General features: G+C 38.9%; 1 protein-coding gene across 1 annotated transcript in view; it reads right to left on the bottom strand.

Annotated features, from left to right (window-relative positions):
- Positions 1–18118, bottom strand: part of lrig1 (leucine-rich repeats and immunoglobulin-like domains 1) — a 37371-nt gene extending 19253 nt beyond the window's left edge. The window contains exons 1-3 of the mRNA XM_065241538.2: positions 17007–18118; positions 4966–5037; positions 3255–3329 (exon numbers count right to left, since the gene is read on the bottom strand). Of these exons, the coding sequence (XP_065097610.1) occupies positions 3255–3329; positions 4966–5037; positions 17007–17206 (347 nt within the window). The 5' untranslated portion in view covers positions 17207–18118. The remainder of the gene's footprint in view (positions 1–3254; positions 3330–4965; positions 5038–17006) is intronic.
- Positions 18119–21451: the final 3333 nt, after the last annotated feature.

The following is a 21451-nucleotide window of genomic DNA, read 5'->3' as shown; positions in this document are numbered from 1 at the left end:
ACGCAAGCATGGCCCAAACAGACTGGCCCATACAGTAAAGACAAGTCGGCTCTGGAACAACAAAGCTTTCTTATTCCGATTTCCAATTCAGCGTAAATCTCACAGTAAACACGCGGTCCTTTGAGACCAAGTGGGGATTTCTGCTCTGCTTGTCTGCTGGCAGGTGTTCTGTGGGAGCCAGGGAAAGCGTCACGGCCTTTCCCAGTGAAAATGGGACCCGGCTGACACGCAGATGATCTCGGGGTTGACCGTTTAACTGGAATTCTGGGTGGGAATTTTGTGAAGGGGTGAAAGAGGAACGGAAGACAGAAGAAAGGATGAGCGTGCGAGGAAGAAAGACGGAAGGAACGAGGGAACGAATAGGAGGGGGTGCCCCCACAGTCCCACCTGAATAAACAGACGGAGGGTATGGATGAGGACGAGCGCTGTGCTCACGAAACTACAGGATGTTCCTGTGACTAGCAGAGCACTGAGATTCCACTGAATAGCAGGTCAGCAGCTGGTGACCTTCACCAGGCAAAAAAAACATGCTGACGTTAACAAGAAAAGCGGCCCACTCATATGCTGGCCGTCCTGGGCCTGAATCCATGAAATGTCTTAAAGTGGTTCTGCAGGGATCTGTTCAGATAGGGGAGCAGACCTACTCAACTTTATCTAACATTGATCATGAAACAACACCACATCATTATCTTTCGGTTTGATTGTTTTCCTTATACTAGTTTAGAGGTATTGGGTTTGAACTTGAGGTGCTAAGGGTGGGTTCCGGAACTACACCGGGATTAGAAACTAAAGGGGGGGGGGGGGGGGTCGCATACCGGCCGCGCAGCTCAGAGTCGCGTCTAGGACAACTCTGAGGTATCGTAAACTGGAAGTGCACATTAAAAAAATGCAAGCTTCGTCAGATAGCATCTACTTGCCAAATCTCACTTCACAAAGCGGTGATCCATGATTGCCGTCTCCCCTTGTCTTTAGGTAACCAAAACGTTACATTCGACAAGGTATTTGTTCCAGACTTTAGCTTAGCCACTAGTCAGACCATTAAACAGAGACCGGAAGTTAAGTTCCACCCAGACGCGTAACCGCAATAATGCACTTGCGTCCGATGAAACCGTCTATAAGGTACATTTATATTGCCTTTGCAGTAAAGAGTGAGATCACGTCTCACAGTACACTGTAAATCCAAGATAGATCAAACTAAAGAAAAGATCAAAATCAGCAAAACGGCTACACTACTGTTAAAACACTTAACTAGAGAGAGAAAGAGAGAGAGCGCTACTGTTTAACCGCTGTAGTGAATTCTCTGTGGCTCTCTCAGATGAAATGGAGCATTGAGGAGTTTGGTGACAGACGCTGCAGTATTTTAGTGCTGGCTCTGTGGCTGTATCACAGGGGTCTGCTGTCCGACAGCATTCCAGCTGGTGAACTCACATGAGAGGAATTTTAGAGAGCACGGAGGCTTTCCGAACAAGAGCCACGAGCGCGAGAGGGGTCAGGTGTTCCTCACAGGTGGAAAACTGAGAACTCTCCTCCTTTTTGTGACAACCCATTCTGGCCAGCCGTATCTGTAACCGCTGATTTTGTCCTTACCATAGACTGTAAAAATATGGACGTAGTGTCCGTGACGTTACCCATAGGTTTGTGAGGAGCTTTGTTGAAGCCAATAGTAGGCGGTGTGCCTGCCGTCGCCATCTTGGCTCGCACCACTCGCGGATAACCGAAAATGGTAAAAAGGCGGACGTGGGTGAAGCTGAGGTGGCTGGTTGCTGAAACCACGCCCGCCTAGCTCGACTCTAGTGACAGCAGTGGCAGTTCACCCATCACTCAAGTAGCCACGCACTTAATTATGCAGAACTTTAAGGCTTAATATTATTAAAAGGAAGAGTTACAAAAAAAATTCAACCCCCTCACAGTTGTCATGAAGGGCAAAATTAGCTATATAGGCCAAAAACAAGGTTGTACCATGCTGTAAACATTATTTTCTACTGTAGAGTTGGGCATTTTTACATGGGGTTCAATGGGAATTGACTCCCTTTGGAGCCAGCCAATGAATTGCAGTTTTAGTCAATTCCGCATTGGCTTCATAACAGAGATCGGAAGGTTGCCCCCCGGTTCTGACCCTTTCCGATTAACCCCTCCCAAATTTTTACAGTCAATCGTTTGATTGACAGCTACAGCTGGGCGTTCTACCACATTCAGCTGCGTGGCTCAAAAAAGATGCGCCCTTCCCAGTATAAGTCGGCCTTTCATAGCAACAGGCCTCAAACCAAGGCCAAAAAAAGAAGCACCCTCCCCTTTGGGCCTGCATTCCCTGATCATCACCCCAACCTTTCCCAATATTCTCAAAGAACAGTTCACCCGCAGTTCCCTCTTTAGGGTAAATGTCAAATGCGTTCTCATTTGTAAATATTTTAAAAAGAGGGTTTTTTTTCCCCTTAAGATCTTGATAAACTGTAAATCAATGAGGTCACACCATGACACCAGAACAGCCCACAATACAGACACTGATCGCTTTATCAGCTCAAACCAATGACACATTTGGTAGTGGAGATATATTACAGATGGGAACATGATCCATGCGGAAGGCAGATTATTGCTGGGATATCAGTCAGTGTGAAGGAGATAAAAGCAAAGCGGTGCTCCGAAACAGTGTACTGAGAGATCCACAGAACTGCTCAGATTGAACATGACTTGTAAAATTTAAAACCACAAGTCTGTCTAAGGCTTTATTTAATATTAATGTATAAATCTGATATGTTGTCATTTAGCTGTGAAAGTCAATTACTGTGAAGATACTAAACCTGTGCACCTGGATGCACAGAAAGGTTTTGGCATCCCCACCAAGAAACAAACACACAAACACGTGTGATCGCACCAAATAAGGCAGTAATACACCAGGGTAATGCTAGTGAAGGCAATCCCACAAGTTTGAGTTTCATAACTATAGCCAGAAACACAAAACATTGTGTGGGAATTTACAGGCATCGTGTGATAATGTATCATGAAACTTTACCATAATCCAACACACAGTACAAGTGCATTTACACCCTTAAGACACCATAATAAACAACAGTTCTTTAAACATTCAGAGTAAAAATAAATAGACTATCTGATAAATGCATCCACATTAAACATGGATTAAAAGAAAAAGCATGATTTTTTTGTTGAAATTAAATAGTTTCTTAAAGAAACATGATTGTCTCGTGAAGAGAAAGTGCCGATCGTAATAAAACAAAACACATTGATGTGTCACTTACAAGAAGAGTATTACGATTGTTGGTGCAGCATCTCCAAATGAAGGAATAGATGTCAGCTCATTGTGGTCAAGCCTCCTGTCAATCAAACAACAGGACAAACTTCAGGTTACATGTGGCTTTGTGTCATTTATCTTTTAAAATATTAGATAGAAATTAGTATATAGTCAATATTTCTTATAGCAAGGCTTCCCAAACTGAGGTTTAGGTAGTTTTAGGGTTTTTGGGAGATGACGCAAAAACATTTATTAATTACAATTAAATCATAAAATGTAAATTATTTTATTAAAAAGTAAAACCACAGATATATAAAATATTTATTTTATTTGTTTAATCTGCATGTCATGTGGCCATTACATAACACTACACTATATGAGAAAACTGCAAAATGGACATAAACGTTTTTACCAGATTAAGGTCCAATAACAGTTAATAAAACAATAAATACCACAAAATATTTAAAACAGTTTTAAAGGGATAGTTCGCTTTAAAATGAAAATTCTGTCATCATTTACTCATCCTCATGTTGTTCTAAACCTGTATGCATTTCTTTTTTCTGATGAACACAAAAGAAGATATTTTGAGAAATGATGGTAAACACACAGCAGATAGTGACCATAGACTTCCATAGTAGGAATAAAAACATATGAAGGAATTTAATGGGTACCGTCAAATGTGTGCTTACCGTCATTTATCAAAATATTTTCTTCATCATTTCTCACAATATTTCCAAAATATTTCTTTCCTACTATGGAAGTCAATGGGCACTATCTGCTGTTTACCATCATTTCTCAAAACAACATGAGGATGAGTAAATGATGACAATTTTCATTTTAAAGTGAACAATTTCTTTAAAGTTAAACACACATTTACATAAAAATCTCAAGGGGTACTTCAAGTAAATAATTTAGGTCAAGGGGGTTCGGCTCACAAAAGTTTGAAAACCTTGCTTTATATCAACTAATGCAAAGATTTGTACATAAATGGTAACAGTAAACTACCAAAGACATGAAAATGATCCAACAAATACATTGAACTTAAATATACATAACAAATTAAATTAACACATATATAAAACATATATTATTTATTAACATATATATATAACCAGATGGCCAGTGAGAGAGAGAGGGAGAGATAGTCCTTCTGGCTAAGGGCCAGACACAGTCCCTCGATGTATTAAATATTTACAGCGCAGGTTAGTGGCTGGTGTCGGGTGATGATGAAAGGCGCTTATAATAGCAAACCTCTTTATTCCCAATCTCCGCCACTTTCAGGACAATACCCACTAACAAAACGACTTAAGTGTCCAATAGAAACGCTTTAAAATGATTTATGACCAATTTGTGGGTAATGGCTGAAATTAACATTACGATTTAATTTACTTCGTTCAATTGTCTCTTTACTTAGGGCTTTAGCTGTGAGAATACTTTCTATTTGAGAATTTTACAACACTTCTACAAATAAACTTGTTTTTGTGCTTATATCAGACCCGATGTATACACACGCAGCTTTGGATCGACGTGAGCCCAAAAGTTTTCAAAAAAACAAACACTATAAAGTCTGAGAAGGCCAGAGACGTCCTGGAACTTTCTGTTACAGTCTAAGAGAAGTTGCTAGCCTGCTAATGGACTTCATTAAACATGGACAGATTAACAGCTGATGTTGGACAGATCTACAGGAGCTTTTGGGAACACTGTGCTGTTCTACTCACACTTCTCGGAGGTTGGCCAGATTGGAGAGGATGTCCATATCGACTGCCGCCAGCTTGTTGTGGCTCAGATTTCTGAGAGAAAGACAGAAGGAGGGGGGATGATGGAGGAAAAAAGAGAGAGAGATTTATTAAAACACTTTAGTCAGGTGTTCATAACAGTCAGTTTAAAAGCATTGACGTGAAAACTATCATATTTCTTTCTAGCGCCCCCATTTTCTCCCCTTTCTCTATATATCTAATGTACCAGCACCAGGTTTCACCGGCACACAGTCTATCAGTCAGGTCCATTGCCAAAACATGCCGTATCGACACTTACGATCCATAAATCACTGACATCAACAGTTCTCCTATCTTCGTTTCACAGCGGTTAAAGCAAGCACTTGTACAAAGGCTTCAGATAGGACTTGAGTGTTGGCTACCCCTGATGAAATGTCAAAAATTGTTGGCACTGTGATCTGTACGCTCATGTCACCTATGCATTTTTTTTTTTTACTTTGACATGCACAGATTTTCTCTTGGTTCACTACTAGACAGAATTACGGTTTGTATTTAGTATCTACTGTACGTGTACCGTGTCCCTGATCTTTCAGTTCATCCTTATTTATACTAAATGAACACGTACAAATAAATAGTCATCTTTATAGAGTAAACTTTTCTGCAGTACATTAAACACTAAAATGCTTGACTGGTGCATTTATAAACAAATGTAGGATATTTATAATAACCAAAATTAAATCTGTCGTGCACTCTTCAGGCTTCATACTTGCACAAATTGTGTTACAGAGACACACCCAAATAATTCATAGTGTTAACCGCCCTAATCAGTCGCTCACCTGCACTTGTAAAGAAACAATTGGATCATTGTCTTTTTTCGGAGCGGATCTTGACAGTTTTGTGGGGCTACAGCCGGTTGTAAAAAGGCTAAATTGCCTAACACATTATATAACGTGTCTGTTTCACACCCAGAGCTGTCAGCCGCAAACACTGAAGTCGTAGGTATGCAACCTTGAGACAGAGCAGACCCGGTCTACAGTCAACATTTAGTTATATAACTTCTCTGTCCGGGTCTGGAACAAATGTACCAAATGTGTACCATAAAAGCAACCATTTAACACAAAAACAAATGTGTCAAACGACTCATTATGCAGATATAATAGTTCACACACATATAAGCAATATGGTTTAATGTCTTACTAAGGCAAACCATTAAAACATTTATTGTATTACCTTGTGGTTTAAACAGGGTAAAATGTCGCAATGCTTCTGAGGCTTTTGTATGTGTGTGTGTGTGTGTGTGTGTGTGTGTGTGTGTGTGTGTGTGTGCATAGATAATGACACAGGGTGAGATACCCTGAAGGAAATCGTCTGACGGGGTGAACACTACAAAATTGCAGTCCTGTAACACTAGCAAATTACCTAATTATACCAAAGCAAAGTGAAAAATTGCAGGCTTTCTCAAATCGAGACTCGCCAGGAGGCATGAATACTGCGAGGAAACCGTGTACAACACCAGTCGCTAATCTCCTTTAGCCGTTTCTAACAACCTACAAATTGCAGAAAGTGATCGTAATGAAACCGGCACAGCAGCTTTATCTTCCCACACGAGTCAAGACACAAGAGTGTCTTCGCACGTTGATGACTGACTGATGTTCATATCAGTTTTCACTAAAGAAAGCACAAAATGACACTGACAAAAAACTATACTATTATTAATCAGAATGTCACACATGCTGAGAATACGCTCGTGAAATGATCCAAAACCTCAAACTTGATTGAAGTTGAGTGTTAAACTACTGTGACACAAAGAATATTATTCAAATATATTTACTAGGGCAGCAAGATATACAGGAATGGGGGGAGGGGGTCGTAAATGTGCATATCGCAATACACGCATATAAACGGTTTGCAATAACAATGATTTGAACATTTAAAAAGAGTTATGATGACAAACTTTTAGGTCAATGGCGCAGATAGCAGAGAGACTGGTGAGACATGAGTCAGAGACGTTTATAACGTGCATTTAAAAAGCAACACTCATTAAACAAAATCAATCAAAATATTCTTCATTATCATGAAAATACTTGAAACAATTTGAAGAACAGCAATATAAATATTCCTGCAGACATTTCCTGGAATAGCGTATGTAATGCTACTTCTTCTGTGGCACAAAGGGCGTTTCCGCACGAGAGCACCCCCTGGCTTTGGGATGTGCCGGGATTTCACCGTAATTCATTAAAATTCATTCATTGAGAAAACGCGCATTTGCACGATTAATCGTTACAGCCCTATAGACCATCCCAATGATGGCTCACAAACGCGCGAGATAGTCTATGTATGTGTGCTTGTTGTCAATGAGATTTCTTCTCACAAACAGGCTCAAGTGCGGAATATGTGTGCTTGTCAATGAAGGGCATTATATCCGCGGAGTTTTCTGCGGGCGCGGATTTTGTTTTGGCTTGGCTATATGCCTTACTCCTGCTGCTGTTTAAGTTGTCACCTGTTCTGAGTCGTTGTTATTCATAAGTTGATAACCTGCTGTTTCAAACATTAAGTAAAAAAAGGTAATGCAGACAGCCCCGTTTATGACTGTCACTGTTAATAAATTGAATCTCCATTTTTTTATTATTTTTTTTTTTTAAAGAGCGCAGGGGGGCACCTAGATATTCGAATATATTCGGATACATTGCATGATATTCGATATCCGTTCGAATTTGATTTTTCTCAAAAGTGACAGCCCTAGTGAGAATGTGTTTCTCTTATCCACTTCGACCAAAACAAATCTTAATACCAGGGCCAGAGAATGCTGCATTCGTTTTCCAGAAAGAACGCAAAAATATATATGTTGTTATTTTTTTTACGTTTATTTTATTATTATACAATTCGATTATACAAACGAAGCATTATTGCACTGCAAATCATATATCGCACAATTTAATAAATTATCGCATTTCTATTCAATACCGCACAGCCCTAATATTTATGTATTCAGTTGCACATCAAAATTACAAAGCAAAGAAGAGAGTGAAATTAATTGGCAACTACTGTGAACACATTTAAGGTAACTATTTAACGGTTTAAGTATTTACTGAAAAGCAATTCCACAATTGACTGGATTTACATAATAGGTGTTTGCTGCTAATAGCGCTGTCAAATTCTAATGATAGAAGCCAATTGAGAGGCGGGGTTTTACTGCTATATGACCATTCAGACACAACACCCAAAGTCAGTTGTTTATTTATTTTTTTAACACCATTTGAGCACCTACGGCTATATTCACAACAAGAACCGGTTAATCTATACACAAATTAATCTTCACACAAGTTGAGGAAGGAAAATTTGGCATCTTCAGTTCACCTAACCTCCATATCTTTGGACTGTGGGAGTAAACGGAGTATCCAGAGAAAACCCCACGCTGACATAGGGAGAGCATGCAAACTTCAGTCAGTGTCAGAAGACCAAGCTTGCCTCATGGGGATTTCATAATGTTTAGATTCAAAACTGAGCTTTTCTTAACCAGGCAAAAAGGAAATGGGCGTTAATGTAATCTCAGCGTTTTACCCCGAGCAACTCCACTCCTCTTTATCTTATCAGATAAAGACCAACTTTCACGCCTGAGGGCTGACCTCTGGGGTATAAATCACATGGTCGTTGGTACTGTACGGCATGTTTAACCAGCGATACAGTTTTCAAGTTAAACTTGTTCTTTGTAGGTTTGAATGAAGGGGACCTATATTTTAGCCTAGTGCACACGTTTTTGCAAATTACAGAAAAGTTTTTTTTGTCAAAATTATTATGGGTTAAAATATTTTAGTGCAAGTAAGAAAGTGTCAATGAAGATTTCTTTACCACTCCCAGCATTTTGTGGTAGGAGATATGGCAATGTTTAGATGAGATAAAAAAGTGCCTCAACACAGCTACCTGACCTTCATCTCTTTGGTCTAATGCCGGCTATGATTTAAATCAACAACGCACTGGTCTGTTGAACTAAAAAACATTCTTCAGCACAGCTTACTGCTGGCCGACTGGACCCTTAAAGAAAACCAGAAACACATACTTGGATCGCTGTAAGACATCTAGGTGGTGCAGTTAAAATTCCCTTTAAGGAAAAGTGAGGGAAATGTTCTACATTTATGCATTTTGCAGACGCTTTTATCTAAAGCGACTTACATTGCATTCAAGCTTAACATTGATTTATCAGTATGTGTGTTCCCTGGGATTGAACCTTGACCTTTCCGTTGCCAACCAAGTGAGCTACAGGAACATTCAACGCAACAGTAAAACAAGGCTTCAGATCTGCAGAACAATATATATTTTTTTATTTTTAAAGTACCTAAAATGGTATATCATGCATAACTTTTTAACCGTAACAGAGTGCCGCAGGCAAAACTTAAAAGCGAGTTAGCATTTTGGCAATTCGGTTCCATTGTCCCAAAGTCAATGTTTTTTTCAATGGGGTTATAGTTAAACTCCTCAAAAAAAATCTGGGATAACATAAACCCAAGATGTTTTATTCTATGATATACAAATTACTAGTAATACCACCGCTCAACAAACATTTTGAAGCTTTCATGTGTTGCTAATATGGCCCTACAGACTTTGTCGGGACTTTAAACGTCATCATAAATGAATATCTCAAAAACAATGCAACATGGGCACAATTCCCAACAAAGATTTATACACAGAGTATTTCCTTAACAGGAAACGTTTTAAAAAGTTTTTAATAAAGTTTGAAATAGCTGTCCGAAGCGCGGTGGTGGTGACGTTGATATCGAGAGACCATTGTATAGTTCGCTTAAAGCCTAAGGTTAGCTTTAATTTTCTAGTAAACGCTTTTATTCTTCAAAATTCGTAAAAGTAATATTCATCTTTGAAGATTATCTTGTTGGACAAAACACACAAGTGTCAAACTTTTGTTAAACAAAGACCTTCAACCATTGTGTATAGCCATGTAGACAATTATTCCTTCAAACCTAACAGCGCTCATGCAGTGAGTCCATCTTTTCCATTAAACCCCAAGGCAAATGACCAACAGCTTCCTATGTCAGGAAACCAACGTGGAAGAACATTCACACCTAACAGAGGTCAAAGTCATTTAGGAAACGACCAATCAGAGAGGTGGGAAAAGGATTTAGTAATATAAATACAACAGCCGGCACTGAACTGAGAAGGTATTGAGTATAACTCGGAGTGAAATTATTTTCCATGTATTAAATTTAATTTGTTCATTTAATTTAATCTACTATGAAGACATTTCGTCATTGAAAAAAATGTAAACAACACAGACTATTTAATTTGTTTACATCAAACAGACCTCAAATATGATGGTCAAAGTAATGGTGTACAAAACACTAAAATTATCATTATCATCTTTAAAAAATAGCAACAAAAAATGTAATATAGATGTTCTCTTTATTCCCTCATGGACTGGCAGAGAGGCGACCTTTATCTAACTTTATCTTTATCGCTGCTAAGCGTAGTGTGAACTTCGGTCTTTGAAAGTGTGAAATGATGTCAATGATAGCACTTTATGATGCAGCTGGAAGACAGAAGCGTCTTTTAATGCACACCATTTCAAAGGGCCATAAACTAGTCAAAGAGTAACTCCTCTACCACAGCAAAAAAAGAGCAAGAGACCAGACAGAAAGACACTTGCTTCGCTAAAGGTGAACAGCTTGTGCCTCTTTCTCTCTCAGTTTCCTGCAATAAAGACCATTTACAGCCCGGCAACACCGCTGATAGCAAAGCCAGGAGCTTTTTGGAGACAGTCTAAACAAAGCAAAGAAAGCGAGCAAGACTATCGAATCTAGAATTAAAGATTGCAGAGAGATAAAGATCACTTGGAAATGAATGCTAAGTGACCGAAAAGAAAATACACAAAAGTGCAGTGCCCTCCATAAGTATTGGAACAGTAATGACAAAAAATTGCTGTGTTTCCTCAGAAATCGATAAGCAAAAGGTCGCCATGAGCCACAACTAAAGTAATGCAGACACGACAGCAGCCAAGAGTGTAACAAACAGAGAACACTTGATTACATGCACATTGGTTTCAGTGCATTGACAAAATTTTTAATCGTACAATAAAACCCGGCCTCAAGACCCAGGTGTTGACTAAGACCATTCCAGAAAACTTCAAAGCGAACATAACTAGAGATCATTAGATTGCCCCGCCATACCGTTTATTATCTTAGCAGAAAGGAAACTGGAATAATTGCGCCACTAGTTTAGCCGGAAATGTCAAGAGTGGTCAGTAGCACATTCATCATATACAGTATAAAGTATGTCAGAAATGTACATTTGTGAGACTGCATAACCAGCACGGTCAAACTGCGCACACGCAGGCAAACTTCATAGACATGGTTATGGGATTCATACATGACTGCATTCAGCTATTTATATATTCATATAAAGGTTATAGAGTAAACTACATTATGTGTTTGTGTGTGCGTGTATAAACCGGTGTAAGCATACACATACCGTCATGTATGTATGTGCAGGGGTTACAGGGGTAGCTCTATAGTAATTGTAAGAATGCTGTGCTTTTGGTCTCCACACCAAATGTGCTTGGGGTGCGCTATAAGGCCCAATTCTCTCACCCCTCCCCTTTTCCTTCACTCTTATGTCTTTTCCAGATCTTCAAACTCTTACCAGATGTACAGAATTCACAGATGAGTCATCCATCACTCTGTAGACACTTAAACAAGGGAGGGGAGAGGAGGAGGTGCTCGAATGTGTCTGATCCTGTTGGAATTTCAATTCTGGTCATATCGTGGCTGCCTGTCCCCCCACTAAGATAACGTTAACGGTACATTCACATGGGGCGAAAACGGTAACGCTTGACGGAATTTTTGTCTGAATGTCACAGACAACAGCCAGTCACAGTGGCCGCAACACATGCTCCAGTGTTGCATAAACATAATTGGCTGGCTCGCACTAGGTTATTTGCATAAAGTGATCTGATTGAATGATGCACGTGTTGGCGCTTGAAAAGTTGAGATATGTTCAACTTCTGCTGCGAGCAACGGCGGTGACGCGACGTTGACGGATCCACAATTCAGTTTGGCAACGCATGACGTCACCCTTTAAAACTAAATGAGATGCGTTAACGCTTACGCACCATGTGAATGTACTGTAAGAGTCAAAATTTTAATTGTTGTAGTATTGTAGACATTTGTTACCCTGCCTGTGAAAACCCAGCTGTTTTTGTGATTTACAGTTTTCACATAAAATCATTTGACATAATCGTAAGAATATTCTGTGAAAATATGATTTTGATATATTTACAGTTCATGCCAATGAATGAAATCAAACTTTAATGTTCAAAATTTCAAACTTGTAGATTAAAGCAGGGTTCACACCAGATTCCGTAGAGGCGGCAAGCGTGAGTGATTTACATGTTAAGTCAATGCAAAGACACGATTAGGCATCCTGCGGCACGGTACATGCGGCAATCGCGGCGCGAATGGGGTGGAACGCGTGTTCCGCGCGAATTGAGTGTTGCCGCGGGAAACGCATGAGTTGAAAAATCTGAACTTCGGCGGATTTCCGCGCCGCGTTAACCAATCAGGACCTTGCTGTAGTAGTGACGTGATTACAGGAAGCGAGCGGAGTGGCGGAGTCGCAGAAACCCCTCCCATGACGCGAATTTCCGCGTGAATGTCTCGAAAGATTAGAATTTCACACGCGAATGAAGCGAGTGAACTCAAATGTTCAAACGAACAACTACGCGCGAATAGCGGAAAATGCACCATAAGAGTTCAGCCTGAGTTTCACGGGCAGGGTCACATTTGTTTTTGTTTTTTTCGGCTCTGTTAAAACACTAGATTTGTGTTTTATGCAAATAGTCATATCAAATTAACAGACAGGCACTCCGCTCATTCAGGTTTTTATGACTTACCAAAAAATTTACATTCTGTCGTTGTTTACGTGCCCGCATGTTCCTGCAAACCTGTATGCCCTTCTTTCATGCAGGAAAAAGTAAGTCATGCAGGTTTAAAACAACATGAGGGTGAGTAAACTGTGGCAGATTTTTCATTTTTGGCTTACGTATTTCTTTAATAAACTCAGGGTGCAATTACAGACATAAACAAATGCTAAAACAACCCTCAATATTAGCCAGATAATAAATCATCACATATGCATTCACATGACTATACTAAAATGAAAACTTCATTCGCTACAAAATTAAAGCTAAAGAAAAGGTGCCATTAACCTCTGTGCCATTCAGGCCAAGCCAAAAACGTCAGGGCACTCCTTTAACTCACAAAACGATAACGCAAGCAAACTCTGCACCAGGCTACTGCGCACACCTGCAGCAAAACAGCGCAGGTTTTACATATCTCATGCGTTTTCAGCCAAATCTCAAATGCGATTTGGTTTTTTGCAGTTGCCTTTTTGTAACGCAACCCGGATCTATAACAAAAGGATTAATGAAGCACTGTTCAGATAACGAAATTAACAACCATCCAACCAGTTTGACATACAGCTGAATGTTTCCACACACTGAAAGAATAAACAATGGAAAGCTGTGGACCGTGACATTGAACTAACTCTTTTGGCCAGGCTACAGATGTACCACAGCCTTAACATTCAGGTTTATTTAGCAAGTCCACAACAGGGATAAATGCATAAAAAAACACAACAGAACCCACTTCATGGTGGTGAGAAAAATCTGGTGGGCTGTTTACAAACCCTAAAGCCAGGAGGAAACCACACTCGCACATGTGGCAAGCCAGGTTGCACATACAAACCAACCACTACCCCCTTTAGCTTTCAAAACAATCAAGAGGGCCATCAAAGGGTCAGGGGCCTGGAGTTTACTTTGAGAAATAAGACTTGCTTCGTTCCAAACTATTTCCATCATTTAGTTTTTTTTGTAAGTGTCCTTTCAAAAATACACTTCAGAGTACACTACATAAATAGACAAAATCAAAGAGTCATTTAATCTGAAACGTATCAAATTAATCCAGACTACTAAAAGGCCAGCACTGAATGTGAAGAGCCAAGTATACGATTATTAGTCTCTGACAAATGGCTATAATCAAAACCAAAATTATTGTATTTTGGTTCTTCTCATCTTCTCAGGCAATAACATATATTTTATGTTCTTTACATTTCAGCTGATTTCAGTTTTGAAGACTCATATTGGAGAATTCAGACGACTTTGTCACGCAACAGCATAGCCAAACTAATTATTCAAAAGTTCACCAATAATTCAAGCATCTCCCCCGTTCCCAGGTTAACCCAACATCCTATCTATCCTTGAATCATCCAAAAAACGCTATCAACCGCAATCTACAACCTTCCCCGTTCCTTTATCTTAATGGAGTCTCAAGGCCCATATCTAAATTTAAAACCACAAAAGATTATATGCTGGCTGGCGATGCCAACACCTTACTGCTCGCTTCCACCACCATCAAGGTCTCATCGAGCCACAGGGGAGCCATTAAAAAAAATTGGCAGAGCGGAAAACCTATTTGGACAACTGGAAGGTATTACAGCTTGATTTTATACTCGGGCCATGTCCATAGGGTTTTTCTTTTTCTCCTTTTGATTGATATATTACAGATGGGCACCCCAAGATAAACCCCTGTCCTCTAACCTCAGCATTTATCTTCTGTTAGATCTGTCAGGAAAAGCGTACAGTGAACGGACATCAATATGTCTGAAGATCGGTGATGTCTACGGCTTTCATTTTAAGTGAGTCCTTTGGTGATTGCTGTCCGTGTTGTTATTACACAAGCAAGAAGTCTGGTTGTTATGAATTCCTTATACAGTCACTGTGGGAGAAGTGTACAAAAGACACTGAACGTGAATAGGGACATAGTCAATAGGGAAAGTTGTAAGGGGATTAATAGTATAATAAGTATACTTAACACACAAATGTGACAGTCCACTGTGCCTTACGCTCAAACAAAGAAGGCCTACCTTTACTTGTGGTCTAATAACAAAAGCACCGTTGTACCAAACCGTTTCACTTTTTGTGCAAGCTTGCAACATGCAAAGAGCTTTTACATACAGGTTTACCAATTTACTAGTTGTTAAGCTGTGAGTTTAAATGAATAATCCTCTGCCACTTATAAATACATTTTGAACTTATTCAGTGTTAAAAGCTCAATGATAACATGAAAACTTGTTTTTGATGTGCATCTTATTGCAAACTGTTTTTGTAATTTATTTAAAGGTAAAACCGTGGTTACTGTGGTTACTAACCTTCTGTCATAAAATAGTTTATTGTATATTATGTCATATAGTAGCCAAGTTTTATGATCCAGTTATATCCTACTGAATAAAATCAAGGCCCTTTCAACATTTTCCTGTTGAATATCCCTTTTCATTTTGTAATTTCATACTACAGAAGTAAAACTCGCTGTGTACCACCATAAAAATCCATTATTTGTCTCTAGTTCATGGAGCGACTTTAAAAATCTTTGGAAAAAAACACTTTTATGCAAAAACTTTAAGCTTTATACATGTTAGGAATATACAGGGCCAAAAGTAAAGCACTATGGCAGACCAGGTCGAATTACTCAGCAGTAGGTTAGAAAGTCCTTGAGGCACAACATTAACAAAGCTACCTACACAATCACCCCCGTCTAATGCCTGATATCATGTGTAATGAATGTTTTACAGCCTTATCAAACAAAGGACGATCATTCACCAGCAAAACAATATTCCAACTACCCTTTGTTACAACTAATAACCTTATCATCTTCAAAAAAAAGTTATCCGCGGTATCATCTGTCATCTTTACACAATATTTAAATTAAGTCCCAGCAAACTCACCACCACGACTAAAATTTGACAAATTGCAAAACAGATAACTCCTGACTTTAGCCAATGCTTCCGTGTTGAAACTTGTTTTTGATAACAATCTTTTATACCTTGCTATGACAAGAATAGCAAGTGAGCTGCATTTGTGAAATATACAGACGGGTATCTTCAGTAGTGATGAAACATGCTATAAGGGTGTTAAAGATAATGCGCAGTAAAACCATTCCCTTTGAAAATATGATTGTGATCTCGGCAGCTAAAAAGCATACGAGCAGATAACACCGTAGTGACTTTGCCTTGGCTGTAGATACATTACAGCAACACTTAACTTTCAACAAGGAGAAACAGTGTTATAAAGGAAAATAATGGCACTGAAGTAACTATTTTAAAGTACTACACTACTTTTTCTACAAAGTTCTTACCAGTTTATAAAAAACATCTTTTAAGATTTATCAGTGTAAGATAAGGAGTAAAACAACCACTGCCACTGTTTGATCACGTTTTATATGATCTCGGTGGATCTATCACTGTGATTCAAGCATGAGGCACTGATAAAGAAAAAAAAAACACATTTAATAACCCCAATCTATGAAATCTCTTTTTAAAACAAAATACACAACTACGGATATGTATGTCTTAGTTATAACTACTAAATAACAACCCTAGTATTAAAAGTTATTATAAGTCTATTAAGTTATTATAACAGAAAATATTACTGAATGGGATACCCGTCTAAGATATTAACAACTGGTAACAACTGTAACTTGTAAGAACTGATACAGATATCGAAAACTTATTAACTTTATAAACTGTGTTTTGTTGGAATAATTAGGGAAAACAAATATATAACCTAATAACAAGTGATGTGATTTAAGGGCCAAATTGCTTTGCAAAACTGATTGATGACTGTTTCTCATACAATATCAGCAGGCCTCCTACATTTTTTTTTTTTTTGGCAAGAGTTTCCAAATTAATGAAAGTAACAGGCCACAACTAATCTGAATTATATATGTCTATTCATTAACAATGCTTAGTCATTTCGTTATTTTTAATAATAATAATTAATATCCGTGTCAGTATTTAAAAGTAAAGTGAGGGAAACATAACCAGACATGAAACTGGACACTTGTCATCTGTCATCCAGTGACACACTTTCTTTCCAGAACGACATGTATTATAGGTGTTATAATGAACTTAAGAGCGTTGTTAGTAGTTTACCGAGGATTTGTTTGATTTTACTTTGGATATTTCATTCGGGACAGTTTACTTACAATTTCACAGTCCTCGAAGGCAAGTCTTGGGGGACATCGGTCATGTCCAAGTAACTGCAGTCGGTCGTGTCTATCGTACACGTACAGTTTTGAGGACACGGTGCGTCCGAGCCCAAGCCATAATTTAACAACTCCAGCGTCAAAACCCAATAAAACACGTAATAAGAAAGTGATCCCATTCGTCCCAGCCACGCCGCCATTTTGTATCCAGTTGTCTCAGCGTTTAACGACCGATTTCTCTCAACCGCAAACGGGCAGATTGAGGTTAGAGAGTTTCTCAAAGTTTGAATATTTCGCGTTCATTAAGTTGTTTGTTTACCCGACGGTAATACCAAGTTAGGCTGCGTTGTTTTCGGGCAATGCATGAGTCCTGGATTTCCTAAAAGAGTTCACAGTAAAATGTTTATCTCCGCTGCTGCCACACGTATGTAATTCAAAGGTGAATCACGACAAGAAAGTTGTCCAGAAGCCAAAACTAAAGGCAAGTTGCGAGCAGTTGTCCTTAAAAGGTTGAAAAGCGTGTCTGGATGGGAGATTTGGGCTTTGTTTTGGCAAGAGAGATCCAGTGGATCAAATGTAGTTTAAATCCTCAACAGTATGAAGTTCTTGTAATGCTTTGCGCACGAGTGTTTCGTGGTTATAAAAAGTAAAAACATGGCAAATCGTGTCTATTAACTCCATAGGTAGGCGCTGAAAGAAAGTCTGATATCATCGGCGCTAAAAACAAACTTTTCCTCAGGAAAACAAACAAACCAACAAAGTTTGAGGCTCCGCTTCTTTACAGGATTTGAGGTTCAGGTTTCCAAAGTGCGAATCGATTCTTCTGGATCACGTAAGTATACGATTAATTACTTTGGAACCGAAACAGTTCCCGTAAATCCGTCCGAGTGAATTGCGAACTTCAGTCCTTCAGTCTGCCGAGCGCGGTTCAAGTGATTTGAAGCTTATCTCGATCTCAGTCCACGGTCTGAAAACTCCCGCGATCCGATAATTCACAGATTCACCTCGCACGTCTAATCGTCTCCACCGCTTGTTTTCCCCCTCCCGGACTTTACTTTCTTTTTATCCGAACGTTCTTTCGCCCCACGTTGGATCTATCAGATGCGATAGAGATTCTCCCCTGTTGCTTTCCGATTGGTTCTCTGAGAATGATGGACGGCCAAACTCTGCATTTCACTGGCTGCTCTGGAGCGCTCAGGCGCCACGACTTTGGATGTGCCAGGAGCCAGCTGTCAGTCATTTTGCGTTGGCTCCGCCTACATTTCCCACCCTGAGTGCGAAACGACACGCCTCCTTTCGCTCTCTGCGAGTCTTAAAGCGGTAATGTTCCGCAATAAGTTTTGCATATGATAATGAAAGGAAAATGTATAACAGACAGATATATAACAGACAAAATACTTTTTTCAGTTTTATTTTATTTTTGGCCTACTAGTGTTTAAACAAAAACACAATATTATAAGAAATTATTATACATTTTAATATATATCATTTATTATTTATTTTTGTAAGTTATAACTTAAAGCTTTGTAACATACAGTTTACAAGTAAAATAATTATGCTTTTGTGTGTTTTTTAAGAGCGTTTATTCAATATGTAAACAAATAAGTTACCTCATCTATATTGGCATTAATAATGTCGTGTGACTATGTGAAACTGCTGACAAAGATCCATACAATGCGTCCTCTTTAACACAAATGGCTGGGATAGTTTGGTCTTCTATTCTGAGAGAACCGTAGACATGTTTTCTCTATGATTTATCTGTCAGTGTGCAGACTGTAAATCATTTGCTTTACAAATAACTTGTAAGTGACAAGCAGAGAGACAAAGAGACCATAAAGAGCAATAAAAGTCATAGAGTACTGGCCTGAAGGGTAGTATATACAGCATAAGTAAACTTAAACACCACCAAACCTGCTTAGATATAGTTCAAAAATAACTTTAAATAAATAACCAAAACCTACCTAACATTTAATTCAGCATGACATACCTGAGCGTATACCAGCAAACTCTCACTCGGGAATGTATCTGGATCTGTTACAGTAATCAGTCAGTGTGTGCCAGTAAACTAATGTGTATATCTTCCTTTGTTGTTCTCACTTTCTGACACACTCTCTATCCAGTTCTCATCCACAGCTGGAATAAGGTATAAAAGACACCCGTGTATGGTTTTGTACAGATGGGCGCAACAGATAGACATTAGATTTGGTGCTTTTCTGACTTAGAGTGAAGTCAAGCAGGCCTGAAGCAAAGTTTTCAAACAGTAGATGATTCAGTATTGGAAAAGGTGTCGTTCCATCTGTGTCTGTTGTGTTTTGTGCGATATAGTCAGGACCGTGTCGATTTATCACGCTGACCGTGCAGGAATCTTCAAAGATAAAGAGCCCATCTGCTCAAGCTATTCGTCAACAATAAAAAAGAGAGGCGTGAAACGAGGCCAGCACGTTGCGCTATCTCTGGATGGTTAACGGGTGTGCACTGGCGAGGAAATGCCTGGGTTAATAGGAAGCAGAGATACTTGCACATCTCGTCCAATCCAAGAATCCTGGCTAAAAAGTGAGAATCCCTACAGCCAAATGAAAGTCTTGAGACCTCTCTGAATTTCAGATGGGGCGTGAAGAAAGGATTCATACGCAACACCTGGAAAATATAATGCATTTGGAGATTTTTACACAAACATTTAGGCCCATTTTATAGCTGAAAGCTTATGTTTTGACTTCTTGACTTCTTGATAAAAATTGCAGTCTTGAAATATAATTGAAATGTAATTTGTTTATATAAAAACCAATTTCACAAGACTTTTTTAAGATCTCAAATAAATCTTTGGTGTCCCCACATGTGAAGTTTTAGCTCATAATACCATATATAATTTATTATAACATGTTAAAATTGACACTTTGTAGGTGTGAGCAAAAATGTGCCATTTTGGGTGTGTCCTTTAAAATGCAAATGAGTTGATCACTGCACTAAATGGCAGTGGAGTGGTTGGATAGTGCAGATTAAGGGGCCGTATTATCCCCTTCTGATATCACAAGGGGGGGGCAAATTTCAACAGTCTATTTTTTCCACATGCTTGCAGAGAATAGTTTACAAAGTTACTGGGTAGTTTTTATTTTTATTTTCTAGTTTGATAGAAGCACTGGGGACCCAATTATAGCACTTGCATGGAAAAAGTCAGATTTTCATGATATGTCCTCTTTAAAGGAATAGTTCACCCAAAGATGGAAATTGCCAATATTTTACTCACCCTCAAGCCATCCTACATGTATATGACTTTTTTCTTTCAGCCAAACAAAGTCAGAATTATATTAAATAATATCCTGGTTCTTTTCAGCTTTATAATTGCATTGGATATAGTGGCCCATTTTTAAATCGACAAAAAGTGCATCCATCTATCAAAAACCAATCCATATAATTATATAAATGTCTTCTGAGGTGAAGTGCTGGGTTTTTGTAAGGAATCATTTATGTTAAACACTTTACAAACTATGGCCATACACGTGTTCATGAAAAGGTTAAGTCAGGTTTAAAGGGATAGTTCGGCCAAAAACGATATTAAACCCATGATTTACTCACCCCCAAGCTGTCCGAGTTGCATATGTCCATCGTTTTTCAGACAAACACATTTTCGGATATTTTAGAAAATATTTTATATCTTTCAGTTGATTAAATGTAATGTTACGGGGTCCAGCAATAGTCCACGACCTTCAAGTCCAAAAAAAGTGCGTCCATCCTTCACAAATTAAATCCAAACGGCTCCAGGATGATAAACAAAGGTCTTCTGTGGGTAATCCGTGCGGTGTTGTTGTAGAAATATCCATATTTAAAATGTTATTAACGTTATAAACTACCTTCCGGTAGCGCCGCCATCTTAGACTCAGGAGAGCGTATTAGCGTAGTGTACGCACTTTTCTTAGTGACGTATGACAAATTCGGAGGGCGGGGGCACAGAGCAGCAGCAGAGAAACTCTGTACGCTGCGTAAGCTCTCATCCTGAATGCGCATCACTCTAAGATGGCGGCGCTACCGGAAGGTAGTTTATAACTTTATTTTAAATATGGATATTTCTACAACAACACCGCACAGATTACCCACAGAAGACCTTTGTTTATCATCCTGGAGCCGTTTGGATTTAATTTGTGAAGGATGGACGCACTTTTTTTGGACTTGAAGGTCGTGGACTATTGCTGGACCCCGTAACATTACATTTAATCAACTGAAAGATATAAAATATTTTCTAAAATATCCGAAAATGTGTTTGTCTGAAAAACGATGGACATATGCAACTCGGACAGCTTGGGGGTGAGTAAATCATGGGTTTAATATCGTTTTTGGCCGAACTATCCCTTTAAGGCTGAACTCTGATCCAACATATAAAAATCTCTTTACCTTAGAAGATATTTAATAACTGTATCAATTAGTATTTTATGCATGGATGCAGTTTTGGG

This window comes from Paramisgurnus dabryanus, chromosome 14 (assembly GCF_030506205.2).
Source record: "Paramisgurnus dabryanus chromosome 14, PD_genome_1.1, whole genome shotgun sequence".
Classification (NCBI taxonomy): domain Eukaryota; kingdom Metazoa; phylum Chordata; class Actinopteri; order Cypriniformes; family Cobitidae; genus Paramisgurnus; species Paramisgurnus dabryanus.
The sequence above is the reverse complement of the archived record's forward strand: the minus strand, read 5'-3'. Positions and strand labels throughout refer to the sequence as shown.